The sequence below is a fragment of the Henningerozyma blattae genome, chromosome 5, assembly GCF_000315915.1.
Source record: "Henningerozyma blattae CBS 6284 chromosome 5, complete genome".
In the NCBI taxonomy this organism is placed as follows: domain Eukaryota; kingdom Fungi; phylum Ascomycota; class Saccharomycetes; order Saccharomycetales; family Saccharomycetaceae; genus Henningerozyma; species Henningerozyma blattae.
The window spans coordinates 127,395-147,227 of NC_020189.1; the positions used below are offsets into that span (position 1 = coordinate 127,395).

At 33.4% G+C, this 19,833-nt stretch overlaps 8 protein-coding genes across 8 annotated transcripts; 3 read left to right on the top strand and 5 right to left on the bottom strand.

The window, feature by feature from the left end:
• Nucleotides 1–586: 586 nt before the first annotated feature.
• PTA1 (RNA-processing protein PTA1) lies at nucleotides 587–3,187 on the top strand (the record flags this gene model as incomplete). The annotated part of the gene is made up of 1 exon (XM_004180597.1): nucleotides 587–3,187. One exon carries the CDS (start codon nucleotides 587–589, stop codon nucleotides 3,185–3,187), a length of 2,601 nt encoding a protein of 866 aa, XP_004180645.1.
• A 196-nt stretch (nucleotides 3,188–3,383) lies between these two features.
• On the bottom strand, nucleotides 3,384–4,571 carry TBLA0E00660 (alkene reductase; the record flags this gene model as incomplete). Its single annotated transcript, XM_004180598.1, has 1 exon — nucleotides 3,384–4,571. One exon carries the CDS (start codon nucleotides 4,569–4,571, stop codon nucleotides 3,384–3,386), a length of 1,188 nt encoding a protein of 395 aa, XP_004180646.1.
• Nucleotides 4,572–6,125: 1,554 nt separating this feature from the next.
• GCV3 (glycine decarboxylase subunit H) lies at nucleotides 6,126–6,644 on the top strand (the record flags this gene model as incomplete). Its single annotated transcript, XM_004180599.1, has 1 exon — nucleotides 6,126–6,644. The coding sequence occupies one exon, from the start codon at nucleotides 6,126–6,128 to the stop codon at nucleotides 6,642–6,644; it is 519 nt and encodes a 172-aa protein (XP_004180647.1).
• Nucleotides 6,645–6,702: 58 nt separating this feature from the next.
• PRT1 (translation initiation factor eIF3 core subunit b) lies at nucleotides 6,703–8,892 on the bottom strand (the record flags this gene model as incomplete). The annotated part of the gene is made up of 1 exon (XM_004180600.1): nucleotides 6,703–8,892. The coding sequence occupies one exon, from the start codon at nucleotides 8,890–8,892 to the stop codon at nucleotides 6,703–6,705; it is 2,190 nt and encodes a 729-aa protein (XP_004180648.1).
• Nucleotides 8,893–9,534: 642 nt separating this feature from the next.
• PRE10 (proteasome core particle subunit alpha 7) lies at nucleotides 9,535–10,371 on the bottom strand (the record flags this gene model as incomplete). Its single annotated transcript, XM_004180601.1, has 1 exon — nucleotides 9,535–10,371. The coding sequence occupies one exon, from the start codon at nucleotides 10,369–10,371 to the stop codon at nucleotides 9,535–9,537; it is 837 nt and encodes a 278-aa protein (XP_004180649.1).
• A 355-nt stretch (nucleotides 10,372–10,726) lies between these two features.
• PIP2 (oleate-activated transcription factor PIP2) lies at nucleotides 10,727–14,551 on the bottom strand (the record flags this gene model as incomplete). Its single annotated transcript, XM_004180602.1, has 1 exon — nucleotides 10,727–14,551. One exon carries the CDS (start codon nucleotides 14,549–14,551, stop codon nucleotides 10,727–10,729), a length of 3,825 nt encoding a protein of 1,274 aa, XP_004180650.1.
• A 751-nt stretch (nucleotides 14,552–15,302) lies between these two features.
• TBLA0E00710 (uncharacterized protein) lies at nucleotides 15,303–15,911 on the bottom strand (the record flags this gene model as incomplete). Its single annotated transcript, XM_004180603.1, has 1 exon — nucleotides 15,303–15,911. One exon carries the CDS (start codon nucleotides 15,909–15,911, stop codon nucleotides 15,303–15,305), a length of 609 nt encoding a protein of 202 aa, XP_004180651.1.
• A 1,361-nt stretch (nucleotides 15,912–17,272) lies between these two features.
• ACS1 (acetate--CoA ligase 1) lies at nucleotides 17,273–19,450 on the top strand (the record flags this gene model as incomplete). Its single annotated transcript, XM_004180604.1, has 1 exon — nucleotides 17,273–19,450. The coding sequence occupies one exon, from the start codon at nucleotides 17,273–17,275 to the stop codon at nucleotides 19,448–19,450; it is 2,178 nt and encodes a 725-aa protein (XP_004180652.1).
• Between the last annotated feature and the right edge of the window lie 383 nt (nucleotides 19,451–19,833).

A 19,833-nucleotide genomic window follows, 5' to 3' on the forward strand; every position in this document is an offset into this window, starting at 1 on the left:
GAACGAGCCGAGAACGAGAGCCACACTGCGAGTCTCTATACGACACCACCATTACATATCTATGCTATCTATTCTATACTGTTCTATACTATACCTGCTACACCTGCTACACCTGCTACACATACTATATGCTGTGTCCTCCTTTTGTGGTTCAGCATGGCTTCCATATCGTGCTTATATAAGTTGGTCTGTGGAAACTGATGTGCTGTTGCCATTGCCACTGCCACTGCCACTGCAACTGCAACTGCCACTGCCATTGCAATTCCCTGGGATTCAGCAGGTCACACACAATCGACCTAGCTTATCTCTGCTTCTGACTCTTGCTTGTCTATCCAACCCTTAATCTTGGCCGAGATACAAACAACCATGGGTCTCAGAGACCTGAACACCATAAAACAATGCCAAATGATCATTCATACATGAGCATCACTGCCGGCCTTTCGCTTCGCCTTGCCTTGCTTCGCCTTGCCTTGCTTCGCCTTGCTTTGCTTTTCTTTCGCTTTCTTTCGCCTTCCCCGGGTAATTCCACTACTTGAAAATTAATTTTAAATACATCCATACATACTCACATATATACATACTATATATGCAGATGCATAAACGCAAACACACCCGCACACACACACACACACACACACCAGACATGGCTGATCTGCTAGACAAATCCGCGTCCGTCCTCTACAACAAAGATCTCAACAACAAAGCCCATTTCCATGACATCGAAGTCTTTTGCACCAATTTCATCAACACCATAAAACCAAGCAACTCCACCATCCCCAACTTGGAAAAACCCTTCGTCATCATCAACCATCTGAAACTCGTAAACGACATCCTCGCACTATCCTCCACAACGCCCAGGATCTATCAATTGGCCGTCTCCTTAGCTTCCCACATATACCCAATCGTATTCGATCATGTCGCAAAGACATCCGATTCCAACCTATATTCCATCTTACAGAACATTAGAAAACTAATCTTGACTCGTTGGAATACTACCCACCCTTATGCAAACCCCAATGAAGACTTGCTTCAATTGAGATTCGATAATGTCTCGATAGACTCCAAGTTAGCCACTGTCAAATTCATTTCCATGCTAATCATCTTACAAACCCCCATCGATCCATCTGCTTCCTCCTTATCTTCCTCCTCTTCCTCCTCCTCCTCCTCTGCGTCCTCCGCGTCTTCCGCGTCTTCCGCATCCTCCTCTGCCGCTGCCGCTGCCGCCGCCGCCGCACCCGCCGCACCCGCCGCTACAATCTCTACTCTAGACCCCTCTTCAATCAACTCAATCTCATTGAATTCAGTACCAAATAATCATCCTGTAATCAACGACAAACCCGCTTTGGAACAACAAGCGAAAAAATTATTGGATTGGCTATTGAATTATCTAATAGATGAACCAATGATGGTCTCATCCGTCTTCATCGCAATCTTAAACGTTCTTTCCTTCATCATCGCCTCAAGACCACATACAACCATCCGTATTCTATCTGCCCTGTTGAAATTCAACATCGACAATAAATACCAATTCGATGATCAATCCATCCTCGAATATAGATTATCCAAGAGATTTGTCGAAAGAGCTTACAAGAATTTCGTTCAATGGGGGGTTAAGAATAAATATATCAACAAGAACAATCAAAACATCTTGCCCTTTTATAACAAATTAAATAAAATCGCACAAACTCTTCATATCATTGGTGAAGAAACGAAAAGTAAAGGGATCCTGAATTTCGATGAAAATAAATTCAACAAGAAAATTAATGATACAGAAAGAATGAAAATTATCAATTATAGAAGATCCAAATCGAAACAACCCAATTTAATTCCTCCACAATCTTCTTCATCTACACCATCACTCTCTCCTCAACCAACTGCAAATGCCAATGCAAATGCCAATGCCAATGCAAACGCAACTGCAACTGCAACTGCAAACGCAACTGCAAACGCAAGCGCAAACGCAAACGCAAACGCAAATACAGATCCAAAAATTATAGATTTATTGAAAGATTTACAATCTTATACAATGACCAAATCAAACATAAATAATTTCTTCAATAATTCTCCAGTAGCCATCAATTCTACATATTCTTCTCTATATTCTTTGATGAATAGTAACAACTCAAACATAGACATGTCCTTGTTCCCCAATGATATCTTGATTAAACTATGTTCAGATACTCTTTTCAAGATTGATACAAATAACTTGATCTCGGGTCTTTCCATCGTAGCCTCCAGATATACTGCTTTGATGAGTAAGAAACAATCACAACCCACTGCATCTTCCTCTCACTCTTCATCTTCAACTTCATCTTCTCCTTCTCCCTCTTCTTCTTCTGGGGAAAATGATTTGAAAAGACCTTCCAATCGTGTTGATACTAAATCTAATAGTAATAAAAAATTGAAATTACAAAGTCCAAAAAAAATTTCAAATGATATTCAATTGAAAAAGGAAAATGATGATATCGATGAAGAAAATGAATTCGATGATATTTATTCAAATTTCCAACCACCAAAACCAGAAAAATTTACATTGGATGAAAAATTCGCAAATTTGAAAAGAATCATTAAAAGAACTATTGAATTGAATGAAAAAGATTTGAAAAATAATACCACTAATGACAAATCTCAAACAAATGATTTGAACAAGATCCATCTGATCAATTGGAATTCTCATGATACTTGGATAATCATATTAACAAGATTAGCCACTCGTGGTGTTTCACATAACCAACGATTGAGTGAATTAATTCGAGAAAGTTTATTGACATATTTTTTTGAAGATTTTAATACTAGAATCGCAATGGTATTGGATTGGTTAAATGAAGAATGGTTTTTTGAATCAATGACAAGATCTTCTAATGATAACGAAATTTTCATTAATTATAATAAATGGTCACTTCGAATTTTAAACCAATTGGTACCATTTTTGGAAAATAAACATCGTAGAATCTTTATTCGATTGATGAGTGAATTGCCAAGGTTAGAAATGGAACATATAAAGACAATCAAATCCATATGTTTAGACCCGGCAAGATCAAACCTTGGGTTTCAAACTTTAAAATTCTTGATCATGTTTAGACCTAATTGTAAATCAATTATCCAACAATATTTGATAGATTTGAAAACTGAAGATCAAACAGTGCTAGAACAATGTGATACTTTATTAAACAAGTTTTTCTCATAAACACACACAAAAGAAAGAAAAAACAAATTGCTTGGACTAAATCTTTTTTTTTTTGGCAATATTTTTTGTTCTTTCCTTATAATAAAGCTTAAATATTAAGTGGAATAATTAAAAGTATGTATATACATAAAGCACATCAATATATATAGAAAATAAAGAACAAATAAGTAAAAAAAAAAATTTAAATAATTTATAATTATAAATCTTCATAATTTGGATAATCGATATATCCTTCTTTACCTGGAGTGTAGAATGTACTTATATCGTATTGTGTCAATGGTAGACCCTTTGCCATTCTTTGAACAATATCCGGATTAGAAATAAAATATCTACCAAATGCTACCAAAGTTCTATCATCTTTTTCACATAATTCTTTGACTAATTTTGGATTCAAAGCTAAACTACCAGTTCTAATGATTGGACCTTTCCAAATAGAATAAGCAAAATCGTTACTCCCATCTTTAAATTCACCTAATCCTTCTTCTAATGTGAAATCTGTTGTAGAAGGTTCAACTAAATGAATGTATGCAATTCTATTATTCTGTAATTCTGCTCTTTTTTCTAATTGACCAATAATGTAAGCGTATTGAGCCAAGATGTTTGGATTTTCACCCCCTGACATTGATCCATAAGTACCATATGGAGAAAATCTAATACCTACACGATGAGCACCAATGGCTTCAATAACTCTATCTACAACTTCCAATGGGAATCTAGCTCTATTTTCAATGGATCCACCATATCTATCTGTTCTTTGGTTTGAGCTTGGATCTAGGAATTGGTTTAATAAATAACCGTTAGCACAATGGATTTCTACACCATCTGCACCAGCTTCAATGGATAATTTGGCTGCTGTAATATAATCTTCAACGTATTGTTCAATATCAGCTTCAGTCATTTCATGTTGTTTAATACCAACTTCTTGAGCTGATTTTTTAAATTCTTCATTCAAATAAAGATCACCAGAGGGAGCATCTAATCTTAATCCATCTCTAGCCATACAGGAAGGTGGAGCTTGTCTACCTAAAGCCCATAATTGTAACCAAACAAAGGACTTGTTGTTATGGATCTTCTTAAATATCTTGGACCAAGCATGGACATGCTCGTCACAGTAAATACCTGGTGCATTATCATATCCACCAGCTTGTGGGAAAATGAAAGCACCTTCAGTGATAATCATAGAACCTGGAGTCTTGGATCTTTGATCATAATATTCAGCAGCCCATTCACTGTCCAAGACATTGAAGGGGGCAGATGCTCTCATTCTAGTCAAGGCTGGCATGACTATTCTATGTTGTAAGTTGGTAACACCAACTTTAGTTGGTTTAAAGATAGCAGTATCTTTTAATGGAACAGCTTCGTAGTTTTCAACTAATTTGACCATTTTAAATTGTAATTGTAAATATGAGTGTATGTGTTTGTGATTGTATGTTTGTTATTGTGATTATGATTGTTTGCTTTTACAAAGACATTATACAATTTGCATCAAAAAAAAGAACAAAACACTCATCCATACAACTACTTTATATACTTGTCAAATTCACAATCTCAATCATATTATATCGTATCATAAGAATACTCTAGCGGCAATAACACAGCTCATCTCTTGAAACTATAAACATGTATAAACATTATAACACCGCCGTCTCTAACCATGTCAACGTTCATTATCCTAAAAATAATTATAGCAATAATAATATTAATAGCACAATATACTGAACGTTAATAACGTTACCAGGTAATCAGAATACAAATGACCTCATCCCCTTATCTAAGGAACTTGGCCCATCAGGGTCTTGGGCAACGGAAGCATAACCCTAATCTTCCGCGAGATTCGGGTGACTAGCTCAAACAGAGAAATACAAGGAGGACACGGACTTATACAATAAGAGCTACGTCAATTTCTTAGTCCCAAAGTCACGTGTTAAAGGGTATGACTTCCTCTATGTTCAGGGCTGCTAAGACCGCTACGGCATTCTCGGCTGACAGGCTACTAGCCGAATTCGACTATTTTTATTTTCAGCCGCAGCTGTCGTACGTTACAGGCAGTTCTGTGCATGATAACACCGTGGGTAGCCGTGCCGAGGGGGATATCTCCAGATCTAGCCATATCTGACCCTATCGGGAAGCTTACCGAGGGATACCGTTACTATTACGTAACACGTGTAAGTGATATACGGAGATACTTTATGGGCGGTGTCAAAGTTTAAAGGACGGTGTTTTCTACAGGAGTTTCTCGTTGCATACTATATAAGGAAATTAGCTATTCAATTACTTGGCATTGCCTCTGGTGATACAATTAATTAGATGCACGAACATACTGCAGATGATGGGGTTTACTTTAACTGGAAGTGTTTGCTTGGCACGGTACTTCCTTTTTTCTTCTTCTTTTTTTCCGTGTTGCCTGGAGGAAGGCTTGCTCATAATGGGTATCAAAGGTTAGATAATCGCACTTTAGAGCTCGTATTCCAGATGATATCTCCATGCTGATTATAGCTCCATGTTTATTTTCTTGAATGCTTGTTTGTTTTTTATTTGTTTTTCAATTTTATTTTCCAATTATAACACCGCCTAACCCCGCCTTCGATTCTCGCGAGGATCAATTTTTGATTTCTAAATTTTTTATATTTTTTTTAATTTTTATTTATTTTTTAATTTTAGTTTTTCATTTTCGTTTCGTGCAGCACGTGACGGTCGCGAATTTGAAATTTTGGCTTGGTCCCAAATTTTATCAATTTTTCGTTATCTAAATAGTACTGAATTTGACTCCTTTGGGGAGTCAAATCCGAAAAGACGACTCGTCAAAGCAAATATAAAGAAAGCTGACTATTTTCAAACAAAGTATTTCTTGGTCACACCCCATTTTAAATATAATACAAATAGTTCAAAAATAAAAACTAAAGAGAATAAAAGTAAAAGCGGATAAATAAAAAGCGTAATGTTTTCTTCAATTGCCAAATCTTCCACAATTCTATCAAGATCCAGTTTTCGTCTATTCTTGAGAGCTCAATCTACAAATGCTCTTACAAAGACTCAATTACCATTCGCTTATAGTCCAACAGGTCCTGCTTCTATCAAATATACCACTCAACACGAATGGTTAGCTACACATTCTGATAAAACCACCTTCTTAGGGATCACCAAATATGCAGCCGATGCCTTGGGTGATGCCACTTACATCGAATTACCCGAAATTGATACTGAAGTTGAAGCTGGGGATTCCATCTCTTCTGTAGAATCTGTAAAATCCGCTTCCGAGATTTATTTCCCTATTAAAGGGACCGTGGTAGAAGTTAATGAAAATTTAATTGAAAATCCACAATTGATTAATATCGATCCAATGGGTTCTGGTTGGATTGCAAAGATAAAGATTGATGATGAAAAAGATTTAGTTTCTAAGGATTTATTGGAATTAGAACAATATGAAAACTATTTGAAAAATCATACTGAAGAGTAAGAAAATAAAAATTACATACAATCTATATACATATATCTGCGTATATTTATATATTCAACTATTCATTAACAATTTCTTCCTTTTCTTTAATAATTTCTTCTTTAATCTCAGTAATAGTAGTGTAATCATCTTCATCTTTATCATCCACGGTGTCATTCTTGATGCCAGAACTTTCCAATTCTTCGTTGATACTACTTCTATATTCATTCCATTCTTTCAATAATTCACGTTGTCTCAAGATCAAATCTCTCATAGCACTATCAGCTTCCATAGCATCTTGTTCTTCAAATTGAGCGGAATATTCTCTCAAATTCTTCTTAACCTTCTTCTTTTCAGAAGAACTTAAGGAAAGTTCAGGTCTTGGTCTCCATGTGAAATTCTTCAATTGTGGAACTGGATCTTCTTTAATAGTATCACCAACAACGTTGAATATCTTAAATCCACTACCAGATTTCAATTTCAAGGATGATGACCATGCGGTTAAGTATCTACCAGATGGATCCCATGACAAATTAGTACATGTTTGAATGGATGGTTTAGATAATTCTTTCAAATTACTATTGACTTCAACAATCTTATTTAAAGGTTTGTCACCAGCAAAATCGAAATCATAAAAGATTAATTCAGCTTTACGATTTGGTGCACTTGGAGTAGCAATGGTACCAACAACAACAAATCTACCAGCTGGAGACCAACTAATAATGTTGGAAAATTTCTTTTCTGTTTGATAAAACATTTTCCATTTTAATGTCAAATTGTTCTTAATAGGACCTTTACTTTCACTCTTAGGGAATGCATAGAATGATGCAATGTTTCTTGGAACAGCTGGATTGTCATCACCAGTATCTTCAGTTTCGATGGTGACAAATCTATCTCCATTAGGTTCAAATTCAAAAGAATTAACACTGTTCTTTAATTCAATTTTATCCACCGGAATATCTTTTTCAGTTAATTTACAGATTTCTAAGTTACTGAATGAAGTCTTTTTAGATTTTGTGTGACGTTCAACGTTGAAACATAAATATTCAGCATTGTTTTGCCAATGAATGGAAACATTAGAAACTTGAACTAAATTAACTGTCTTTAATACTCTCCCTCTTGGAACTTCAACAATAGTAGCCTTACAGGACATATTATTAGTTTCAGGTGTCCAATAAGCTAATAAAACTGATGGGTCAGAACCATTTCTAAATGGTGCTAACTTAACACCAGCTGGAGCAAAGGAAAAATCTCTAATACCTTTGACTCTCAAAGCTTTACCTTCCATTGCAGCAAAACTCTTGTTACTATCATGGACAACTAATGTATCACCAACCATACGGGCACAATATTTATCATCATATGACCATCTAACTAATGGCCATTGTAAAAATGGGCTCTTAACAACTGGGAAGGTGTTTAATAATAAACCGGTAGAAATATCCCAAATACATAGCTGATGACCTTCATTTTTCTTAGTAAATGGGCATTCCTCATCATCTGCATCAACAACAATTAAATCAGAGGAAAATGTGACTAAAAACTTTTCATTTGGAGAAATTGAACAGGTTCTAACATTTGGATGATAAAATCTTCTTAAACGTTCAAAAGTTTCACCACCCCATGCGACAACACCTTGAGTATGATAAGAAAACATCAAAGTACCTTTAGAAGAGAATTTAATGTAATTGGATGACCATTTTTGTCTAGATTCAACAGGTTGAATGTCATTTGAAGATTTGTCATTCCAAAATACAGATGTCAAGTTGGCATTTTGAACAACATATTGATCTCTACCCATTTCATCTAACAACCATGATTTTAAGAAACTTGAACTAACAAATGGTGGAATTTCTGGTTCTTTAAATTCTGGATCAAATCCTTCACCATTGAATTTTTCAACATCCTTCATAGAGTATAAATATAATCTATGTTTTAAATCTAATCTCTTTGTGTGGAAAGTTTTAATGATTTTGTTACCATCAACTGGAGAGCCACATTCGACAAATAAAAAGCCTTTAGTTTTCTTGGTTTCTTCATCTAATGGAAATTCCATGTCAACAACCTTACCAGCTTTAGAGAATAACCCAGTTAAAGCCTTTTTTAAGACTGGAACTTTAGCTTCTGGAATAATTGGAATACCAGTTACAACAACATACTGATCAATACTAAACTTGTCTTCATAACCATATTGTTTTTCTAAATCAGAAAAATCAATGTCATCAACATTGATATCTTCAAGTTTAATACCTTCAACAGCACTAGTCATTTCGATGTTATGCCTTCAGTTTTTTAATTATCTTCTCTCTATATTTTGTTTAAAGAATATTGAAATTTAATAAATATTTGTTTTTTTTGTTTTATAACGAAATAATTTTTTTTAACAAAAATTTTTCACTTTAGAATTTTTCCTTTTTCTAAAACTTCTACCAGGGAAAAATCGGAAACCAACATATATATATTCCGAAACTTTCCGGCATAAGTTGAACTGTTACAATTAAATAACTGCTAATAAATCATATTAGATTTTTAAGCTTATGTTTTTTTTCTACTAAGTAAAAACTTGACCTGCAATTCTAATTTAAATTTCAGGTCTTAAAATTCTCTTTAAATTAAATAAAACAAAAATAATGTAAATAAAGATTTTTTATGTTATATATCTGCTATAAATGCCTATTTAAAAATATTATGTCACTAATATATGCGTATATTGACAAAGTTTATCAGAAAAAAAGGATTCTATCGTCACTTTCTGATAAAAAAAGGGGAATTCTGAACTTTTATACCATCAATATGGACTTGTTATAGCTAGAAGGATGAAGAGGTAGAAGATATTAAAAAATGCATCTTCGTCAATGAGTAATATTAGTTAATGTTGTTAATTAAGGAAATAAATTCATGTTACAAAAGCTTACTCCATTGCAACGTCACCATCAGCATCACCAGTGGCAGGTTCTTCGTCACTTGAAGCAGCTTCATCATCGCTATCACCTTCTTCGTAGCCTTCTAATTGCTCCTTAGCATATTCAATAGCTTCCTCCAGTAAGTTTTCTGGAACAAACTTGTGTAATCCATTGGTTTCAGTGGCAGAGCACCAACTTATTTCTAATTCGAAATCTTTTTCTTTATTATCTTCGTGTGCAATATAAATGACTCTAGCAGCTTCCTTAATTGCATCCTTTACAGATAAACCATCAGTGCTTCTATCAAATAATTTTTCTAATTCAGCTTTTGCAGCTTGTCTACCTTTACCGGTGGCCGCACCCTTATAACCCCAACAGGTACCACTTGGTTCTACCATATATAAATGAGAGCCATCTTCATCAATACCACCAATAATAGCAGAGATACCAAATGGTCTAACACTATTGTATAAAGTATAGGCTTGAACATATTGACTAATACGATCGGCTAAAGCAGAAACTGGAATTGGCTTAGTGTATAATTTCTTGAAATTCGAAGCTTCTTCACGACCTCTATTCACTAAGTATCTACCATCTGGAATCAACCCAGAATAGACACAACCAATATGACGGTCAATTGTTTGAATCTTAACATTTCTCTTTGGTACCAAAAGTTTGGAGCTAATAATCTTTTCTACGGCAAATACAACCCCATCATCACATTTGATACCTACTGAAGTAGCACCATTCTCAACTGCTTTAACAGCATATTCAACTTGAAAATTTCTACCATCTGGTGAAAAAACACTATTTGATAAATCGTAACCAGTACCAATTGAAGTCATATTTCTTTAATTTTTTTAATAGTATTAATAATATCAATATAATTATTACAGATCCAATATTACCCCTATACAACTAATTCTTGAGTCAATTATAACGATTGAAGTCTTTTATTGTTTTATTGAAATATACTAGGTATATTCTCTAAATCATTATCATTCTTTTAACTATTAATGATTTTTTTAATATTTAAGATTCTTAACTTACTTACATTTCCCTGGTTTGCCACCTTTTCCCTTTCGGATATTTCTTCGGTAAGTATATTCGTACCGAATGATAGTAATACCGGAAATATTAACTACATAACTTATTATTAACATTTTCAAATATCTAAATATGCAAGACAATAATTATAGTTTAATTTCCAAATAGAAAATCATAATTAAATAAATCCAATCTACCAAACCCACCAGTAAATTCAAATGTATCTGCATTAAAGATTGCAGCACTATTTTCATCACCATTCATCGTGTTATTTTCTTGAGAAGTAGGAATATTATTATTTGAAGTTGAGTCCATAAGATTGTTCGACGTAGTAGAATCGTAAAATTCATTGTCACTATTATTAAGCTTTATGTTCGAATTAATGATTGCATTATTAGGTACTGGGTTTGAAACTGAGTTTGAAATGGTTGATGCACCAAATGGCGTAGTAGAACTCTCAACGGTATTGAGTTCATTTGAATTATTAGCAAAGAGAACATTAGCTACTGACGAAAGTTTTTCTAACCCAGTTAACGTTGACTCAACAGATGATCTTTGTGTTGTTGGCGTAACTTGTCCTGTTATTTGATTGAAATTATCATTGTTTAATATCGGTACTGCCTGATTATTTTTTATAATATTTTGGATATTAGTTGCCGAAAGAACATCATTGTTTGCATTAGTGGAAACATTTCCATCCTTCATGGTCTCTAATTCGGTGTTATTAAACCCTACGATAGAAGTCGAATTAGTTGTGGATTGGGTTACGGTTGTATTCGATGTTGTAGTTTCAGGGGCAGTAGTATTATTATCTGTAGAAGTAGCTTGATTAGATTTAGATGTCGCTGAATCAGTCATGTTTACTTTATATTGACTATTAATAAACGAAACTTGATCAGAGAGATTTTTTAATTCATCATTGCCTATCTCAATCAAAAAATTTTTACTCTTAAAATCATTAAAAATGGTACCAATATCAGACAAATTAACATTTAATGAGATTGCTAAACCTTTTGCAAGAGTTGGTTTAGTGTTGGAAATATCTCTGATCTTGATTAAAGTAGACCATAATTCACCTTTCCTCAAATGAATAATTATAATGTCACATATTGCTAGCATTTTGAAAACAGAATAATATGTAAATCTCAAATATTTGGAAGCCAAATAATGAATGTTAATTACAGCATCTTCCATAGTTTTTTGTAAATTTTTCAATATATTCTGTTTAATTAATAACTCGGATATTTTTTCAGTATTATTATTCTGTGAATGTGAGGTAATCATTGAATTTAACGAAATGCAGGCCAATTCTAATCGCATAATAATTCCAATTAAAGAGAATAAGACAGTCATTAAAGATAATTGAGCCATTTTAGTAACCATATAATTTGATAATGGAGCGCATATTCCATAGCCAACACCAAAGAAATTTTTGAAATAGTTCACCAATTTTAAAGATATCTTACAACATTTTTCAAAATAAGTATAATAAATTGATAAACCTTGTTCTAAAGATAATGTCTTTGTAGCCAATAGTTTTTCAAAATGCAAAAACAAAGCTGTCGAAGTTCTTAACAGCATTAAATCGCACATAATCCTTGAATGCAACCCTATAGAGTAATCAATGGTATTATGATTTAATTGATTATACCAGTTATTTGTTGCATCAGAAGAAAATTCATTATTTCCATTAATTGTATTTGTTTGTACTACAGGTATGGGTGAAGTAGAAGAATCATTACTCGTATTGTCACTAGCAAAAGGGTGTCTTTTTGTAGAGTAAGAATCAAATTTTGTGTTTGTAGGGGTATGAATATCTGATGAATCGAAATTTTGATTTAAAAAAGCATCTATTTTATTCATCAATATATCAAAGGAACTTAAGGGATGATAGCTTGAATGATCCATTACAATACTATCTAAATCGCATAACATAATTGATAATTGCATTCTCTTGAAACATAGTTCATGTAGTGATAGCAATTGTTGATTTCTATAATCTGTTCCCATGTCAGCTTTGACTCTATTCATATATTCATTTAAGGCTTCTGGATCTCGTATATTTTCAATAAATAAATCTTGTGAGATAACATTAGTGCAAGAGTATCTTCCCTTTAAAGTAGATTCAAAACAAGCAGATGTTACTACAGCCAACCATAATAACCTTCTATGATTTAATAATCTTTTATCTGTTATTACACAACTTCTCAAATTAGAATAAACTGATGGATCACGATGAAGTCCAATGGAATTCGATAGCATGACAACCAATCCAGATATGATATCAGTCGGATGTTCAATAAAAAAATCACCTTCTTCTGGTGAAAATACGAAAAAGGCCCAAATGTATAATAAACAAGTAACAATATTTTCATTTGCACAGGCAAATAAATTTTCACTTGCAATACATTTCTCAGCTAATATAATTGCATCATTTTCAATTGGATATTTATCCAATATTTCTTTATTAACAAAAATTGGATTTTCTGTATCTTCTTCACCTTCCTCAACAAATCTTAAAGAAATGTAAGCTAATTTTAAAATGACTGCTAAGATTGCTAAATTTTCCACCTTGGATCTTAACCCGGCATGACCTAAATGGATTTTAACTTTTTCATTAACTGGATTATTAATATTATTGTTGTTGGTATTGATATTGTCATCGCTCTCTTTATATAAGATTGATGCAAGTGCTTCTTCAAACATATCTTTATCTAAAAATGGTAAATTTTTATAAATATTTTCATAAAAATGATTTTTATAAGCATTTATAATATTCATTGGTGGGAAAAATTCTTCAAAACTTTTAATATAACTTTTTAAAAGTGGTGAATAATCACCATTTGGTGGACAATGATCTTCTAAATATTGATATTTTTGGTTTGAAAAAAACAAAGAAAAAATATCTTCCATGGAAGTAGTAATTCCTGATTTTTTCTTGGTTTTAGTTGATGATGAAATTGGAGATGTAGGCGGAGAGGTATTTGGAGATGATGCTGATGCTGATGTTGATGTTGATGCTGATGTTGTTGCAGTTGTCACTGCAGTTGTCGTTGATGATGTTGTTACAGATTCATCATTGGGATTTGAACCTGAATTTGAAGATGCTTGTAATAGACGATCAATAAATGCTTCAATTCTTCTTCGTTGTGTTGATGAATGAGATTGATCTAATAAAATCAATTTCAATTTGTTGACTGTTCGTCGTATTCCTGGCTGGATTCTTGAAACAGATAGATTTGACGTAATGGCAGGTAATATTGTTGTGTTGGAAGTGGAAGATTCGATAAAGATTGAACAGATTAAAGTAGAAATGAATTTATCTTCTAATAGGATATAATTTTCTGTTAATGGTTTCACATCTCTTTTAGCGATTTTATTCAATATTAATTTTGGATGATCTTTATATAGTTTAATTGGATAAGTAATCGATTGTAATTGTTGAGTAGTTAATAAATAATAATCAGATATTGGGGGGAAATTAAAAGAAGAATCAGTTTGGTTTTCATTCATCATTGAATTGGTAGTATTATTGTTTTTGATAATATTACTGTTATTATTATTTTCATTAGATAATGCTCTATTTTTCCAATAAATCAATTCTTCATTTAATCTTTGAATCGTTTGTAATTTATTTAAATTTTTTGGTGGAGGTTGAGTTTCCACATCATAAACACAAAAGATACCTAATTTTTTACATCTTGAACAGGAAGGTTTATCTTTGTTACATTTTGTTTTAGATTTTCTACAACTTTGACAAACAAACGATATTCTATTTCTTTTTTTAGTTATATGTCCTGGAGAAGTTATTGGTGAGGTGATTGTGGGATTTGATTGAATCGTAGAAGATTTATTATTTTCCAAGAGTATTGGTGGGGGAGTAGTCGAGACGGAGGCATTATTATTGGGTTCAATAATTTTATGAATATTATTATTAGTGTGATTATTATTTGTGGGGAGAGAAACTGTTTGTTCCATAGTTAAAATGAGGATTGCAAAATAGGATGGTTTGATTGGATAATGTAAAAAAAAACTGTAAAAGAGTGTGTGGTTCTTAATCCATTTTTTTGTTTGCTTAGGCGGTTGATGTACAAAATGTAATAATATACAATAGGGTATATAAATTTAAGAGTTTAAAATATCTAAAGAAAAACAAAAACAAAAAAAAGAAAAGCTTAAATCAAATGCGTAATGCGTAATGCGTAATGCGTAATGCGTCAATATTTAGATGCGTAAATGCGATATGTGTTTAATCGAATGCTTTAACCAAGAAATTTTAAGCGCTAAAAAAAGATTTAAATTTCGTTGTTTTTTTAGTAAGAAATTCTAAATTTTAAAAGAGATCATCATCACCCCAGGACAAAAAAAAATATAATAAAAAGATATTATTGAAAAAAAAAAAATATATATATATATATATATCCGGGATACTGGCATTTTTGTCCAGTTTTGAATTTAACAATTAAAGTCGGAAAAATAAAAAATAGATGTGGGATGATTAGAAAGGGTAAAATTAGCGAGAAATTTCTCAATTTCGGCGATAATGATGTTACTGCCGACATAAGTCCGACGGAGTGGCAAAATAGATAATATATAGGGATTTGTAAGTGTATATATTATGTATGTTATTACAAACTGTAATGTTCAATGGAGGAATTAGAAGAACTATTCCCACAATCCATCATATCTTGTTGAAACTCAAACTGAGTAGGAGAAATGGTATTGTCTCTCACTTGGTGATTATTATTTTTTTTTTCAATTTGTAAAGAGGTCCCAACCAAGATATATCATTAAATTTTTGCCATTCTTGAGAAAGCCAATTGTTATTATCTTGAAGAGGTGTGGTTTGATATTTTTTTTCCTCAAGACTCAACCCATCAAATAAATCGTTTATAAACAATTCATTTGTCTGTTGGATGGAATTTTCATTACTTTCATCTAACGAATCTATCAAACTATTTGTCGGGTCATTCTCGGAAGAACTAACACAACTATCTTCAGTATAATAATCTTGGAATTTTAAAAGCGAGGCGTCACGTTTCTTTTTGTACTGTGTGTGATATACTTCATTTCTATGGGTAAGATGTTCATTCACCCAATCGGTTTTCAATTGATTCAATTGTTTATTAATATTAGTTAAATGATCTTTCAAATCAAACAATTGAATGTTTTGTTTAGAAAACTTATCTTTCCAATCATTGATGACATTGTTTTGAATGTCAATGATGATTTGTTGGTTATGACATTTATTTTTCAATTCTAGAGTATTCAAACTCAAACTCGAGTTTGAGTTTGATCTACTTGATCCATTATTGAAATATAATGCTTTTGACTTCATCGTACTGCTACTATTGCAAGTTTTTTATTTGTTTTATTTTATTTTTTCTTTTGGAGTTAATTTATTGTTGCCCAATTGAGTACGAACCCACATTATTTAATTTTTATATATGCAATTGCACCTCTTTATGCTTAATCAAATGTGCTTTAATTATTGTTCAGCACATGTCCAGCCCTTTAAATATAATAATAACGCTTTTTAAACTACAATACTGAAAAGGCATTGTCCGCCATTAATACCCAATCAAGTATTAAGAAATGGCAATTCCCACCTCCTTCAAAAAAAGGCATCAGATCCTTCTCAATCATTCCCCCATAACAATCACAATGCCCACTTTGGTAATCATTCCTCATGACCCAAACAATATATACATATACATATACATATATGTGCCTATGTATATATCATGCATATATTGTGCGTTTCACGTCACGTGCAAGAAGCTCCGTTCCCCACAGAGACATGCATTGTCCCTTAAAATTTACTCTCCCCTAATTCTCTCATTGTTCTCCCATATTCACATCCGATTTCCCCAACAGTATCCCCACAGCCTCTGCCCCGTCCATTTCTTTTTCCCTTGAGTATCCCAATACGGAAACCTAATTAAATGTTAAAAATTAAGCATACAAACATAAAGCATGGAGCCAATCACCATAGCACGTGGAAAACTTCGTTACCCCGACCACCTTTCACGGACCAATATCACATTGCACGGCCAGACGTCACGCTGCACGTCATACGGCCGTATCCCCTTTGGGACACCACCCGCGGCAAATGCATGACCGACCCCGCAGAAACTCTCCCACTAACGCCATTTGGCCGGACTCGGACCACCGGAGTTGACTTTCGCGTGGGTAGACCATTTTGGGCATCTCACTCCGCGGCTAGTACGGCATCACGCCGTCTTTCCGTACCGCGCTAGAATGCGGGGTACTTTTATATTGTTATTTGCCATGCACGGTATTTCCGGAATGTTGGGAACTGGACTTAATCTCCAACAGGAAGTGCAGAATTAGGGGTACCTGGCTGTTCTAGGCCTGACTCTTACATACAGACGCAGAGAAGCTTACATATGCATAGATAAGATAAAATGCCTGTGGGGAAATCTCGTTGGCGCAGATATTGGCGTGGAGACCAACTGTTGGAGATCCCTTGGTGGCAAATGGAATAGGGACCTGGATTATATATAAAAGGGTCTGGAGTTTCGATGTTTGGGATTTAGGATTAAGTTCTAATTCTTTTAGATATATAAAAAATAACAATTAAAAATAAAATAAAAAAACCACCACCACTCTTTTGAGTTTTTTTATTCAGAAACATTAAATAACGCTATCACTAAACAAAAAACGAAAGATCAAATTATGCCCGCTGTTGTTAAAGACACACCAACGTCTCCAACTTCCAAAGTCTGTGACTTGAAAGCTCAATTGAATAACGAGATTTCCTCGTTAAACAAGCAACAAGACAAACCAGCTTCTTCTTCTTCTGCTGAAAGGCCAAAATCATCTCATGATTATGAACATTTGACTAATGTAGGTATTGTTCCTCAGAAACCTGTCTTGGATAGACTTCAACCAAGTTTGGTCAACCATTACAATCCTCATGTTCAAGATTTCAATGAATACAAGAGATTGTATGCACAATCCATTAACAATCCAAGAGAATTCTTTGGTACAAGAGCCAAACAATTTTTGAATTGGTCAAAACCATTTGATGAAGTTTATATGCCAGATCCAAAGACTGATTTGCCATCTTTTGAAAATAATTCTTGGTTCTTAAACGGTCAAATCAATGCTTGTTATAATTGTGTCGATAGACATGCATTAGAAACACCAGATAAAGTAGCCATCATTTACGAAGCTGATGAACCAGGTCAAGGTTATAGTTTAACTTATAAAGAATTATTGGAACAAGTCTGTAAATTGGCTCAAGTTTTGAAAATTTCCATGGGTGTACAAAAGGGTGATACTGTTGCTGTTTATATGCCTATGATTCCACAAGCTTTGATTACCTTATTGGCCATTACAAGAATTGGTGCTGTCCATTCTGTTGTTTTTGCTGGGTTTTCTTCTAACTCTTTAAGAGATAGAATTAACGATGCTAATTCTAAAGTAGTCATTACTGCTGATGAATCCTTAAGAGGTAGTAAGATCATTGAAACTAAAAAAATCGTCGACGATGCTTTGAAGGAAACTCCAAACGTGAGAAACGTTTTAGTCTATAAGCGTACCAATAATCCAAAAGTTTCTTATCAAAATGGTAGAGATTTGATTTGGAGTGAAGAAATGAAAAAATACAAGACTTATTGTCCATGTGAACCTGTCGATTCAGAACATCCATTGTTTTTATTATATACTTCTGGTTCCACTGGTGCTCCAAAAGGTGTTCAACATTCCACCGCTGGTTATTTATTAGGTGCCTCTTTGACTATGCGTTACACTTTTGACACTCATAGAGAAGATGTTTTCTTTACTGCAGGTGATATTGGTTGGATTACTGGTCATACTTATGTCGTTTATGGTCCATTGTTATACGGTTGTACTACTGTCGTCTTCGAAGGTACTCCAGCTTATCCAAATTTCTCCAGATATTGGGATATTGTTGATACTCATAAGGTCACTCAATTTTATGTAGCTCCAACTGCTTTACGTCTATTAAAGAGAGCCGGAACTTCTTATATCGATGGGTATTCTTTGAAATCTTTGAGATGTTTAGGTTCTGTCGGTGAACCAATTGCTGCTGAAGTTTGGGAATGGTATTCTGAAAATATTGGTAAGAATGAAATTCCTATTGTCGATACTTATTGGCAAACTGAATCTGGTTCTCACTTAGTCACTCCATTGGCAGGTGGTGTCACTCCAATGAAACCAGGTTCTGCATCTTATCCATTCTTCGGTATTGACGCTGTTATTTTAGATCCAACTACTGGTCAAGAAATCAATGAAAACCATGCTGAAGGTGTTCTAGCGGTAAAACAAGCTTGGCCTTCATTTGCAAGAACCATTTGGAAAAACCATGATAGATACTTAGATACCTATTTGAATCCTTACAAAGGTTATTACTTCACAGGTGATGGTGCTGCCAGAGATAAGGATGGTTACATTTGGATCTTGGGTCGTGTCGATGATGTTGTTAATGTTTCAGGTCACAGATTATCTACTGCTGAAATTGAAGCTGCCATCATTCAAGATTCCTTAGTGGCTGAATGTGCTGTTGTTGGATTTAATGATGATTTAACTGGTCAAGCTGTTGCTGCATTTGTTGTTTTGAAAAATAAAGAAAATTGGTCTTCTGCAAGTGATTCAGAATTATTAGACATTAAGAAGCATTTGATTTTAACTGTTCGTAAAGATATTGGTCCATTTGCTGCTCCAAAATTAATCGTCTTGGTAGATGATTTGCCAAAGACAAGATCTGGTAAGATTATGAGACGTATCTTAAGAAAGATTTTGGCCGGTGAATCCGATCAATTAGGTGATATTTCCACTTTATCTAACCCAGGTGTAGTAAAGCATTTGATCGAATCTGTCAAATTATAATTAATTAATAATTATAATTATAAATAGTTTATCTGTTGTTTTTTTATGACCCATTACACATATTATGAATACCTTTGCTTACTTTTTTTTTTTTCATTACCCACTTTCACCCCCTCTGCATTATCTCATTTTATTTTTTTATATCGTTTCAACTTGATTCTTCTTAGTTTTCCAAACAGTTGTGTTAATAGTTTCACCATTCGAAATTTTTTATTTTCCAACTTTTTTTTATTCATTCTTCTTATTTAAACTGTTTATATTTCTATTTCTCTCATAAATAACACATGTATAATTTCAAAAGACCAAAAAAAATAATTTCGTGTAATTTTATTACCCCACCAAATCAGGAGTTCTCTTAAAATATTAACCACTACAATTCAAAA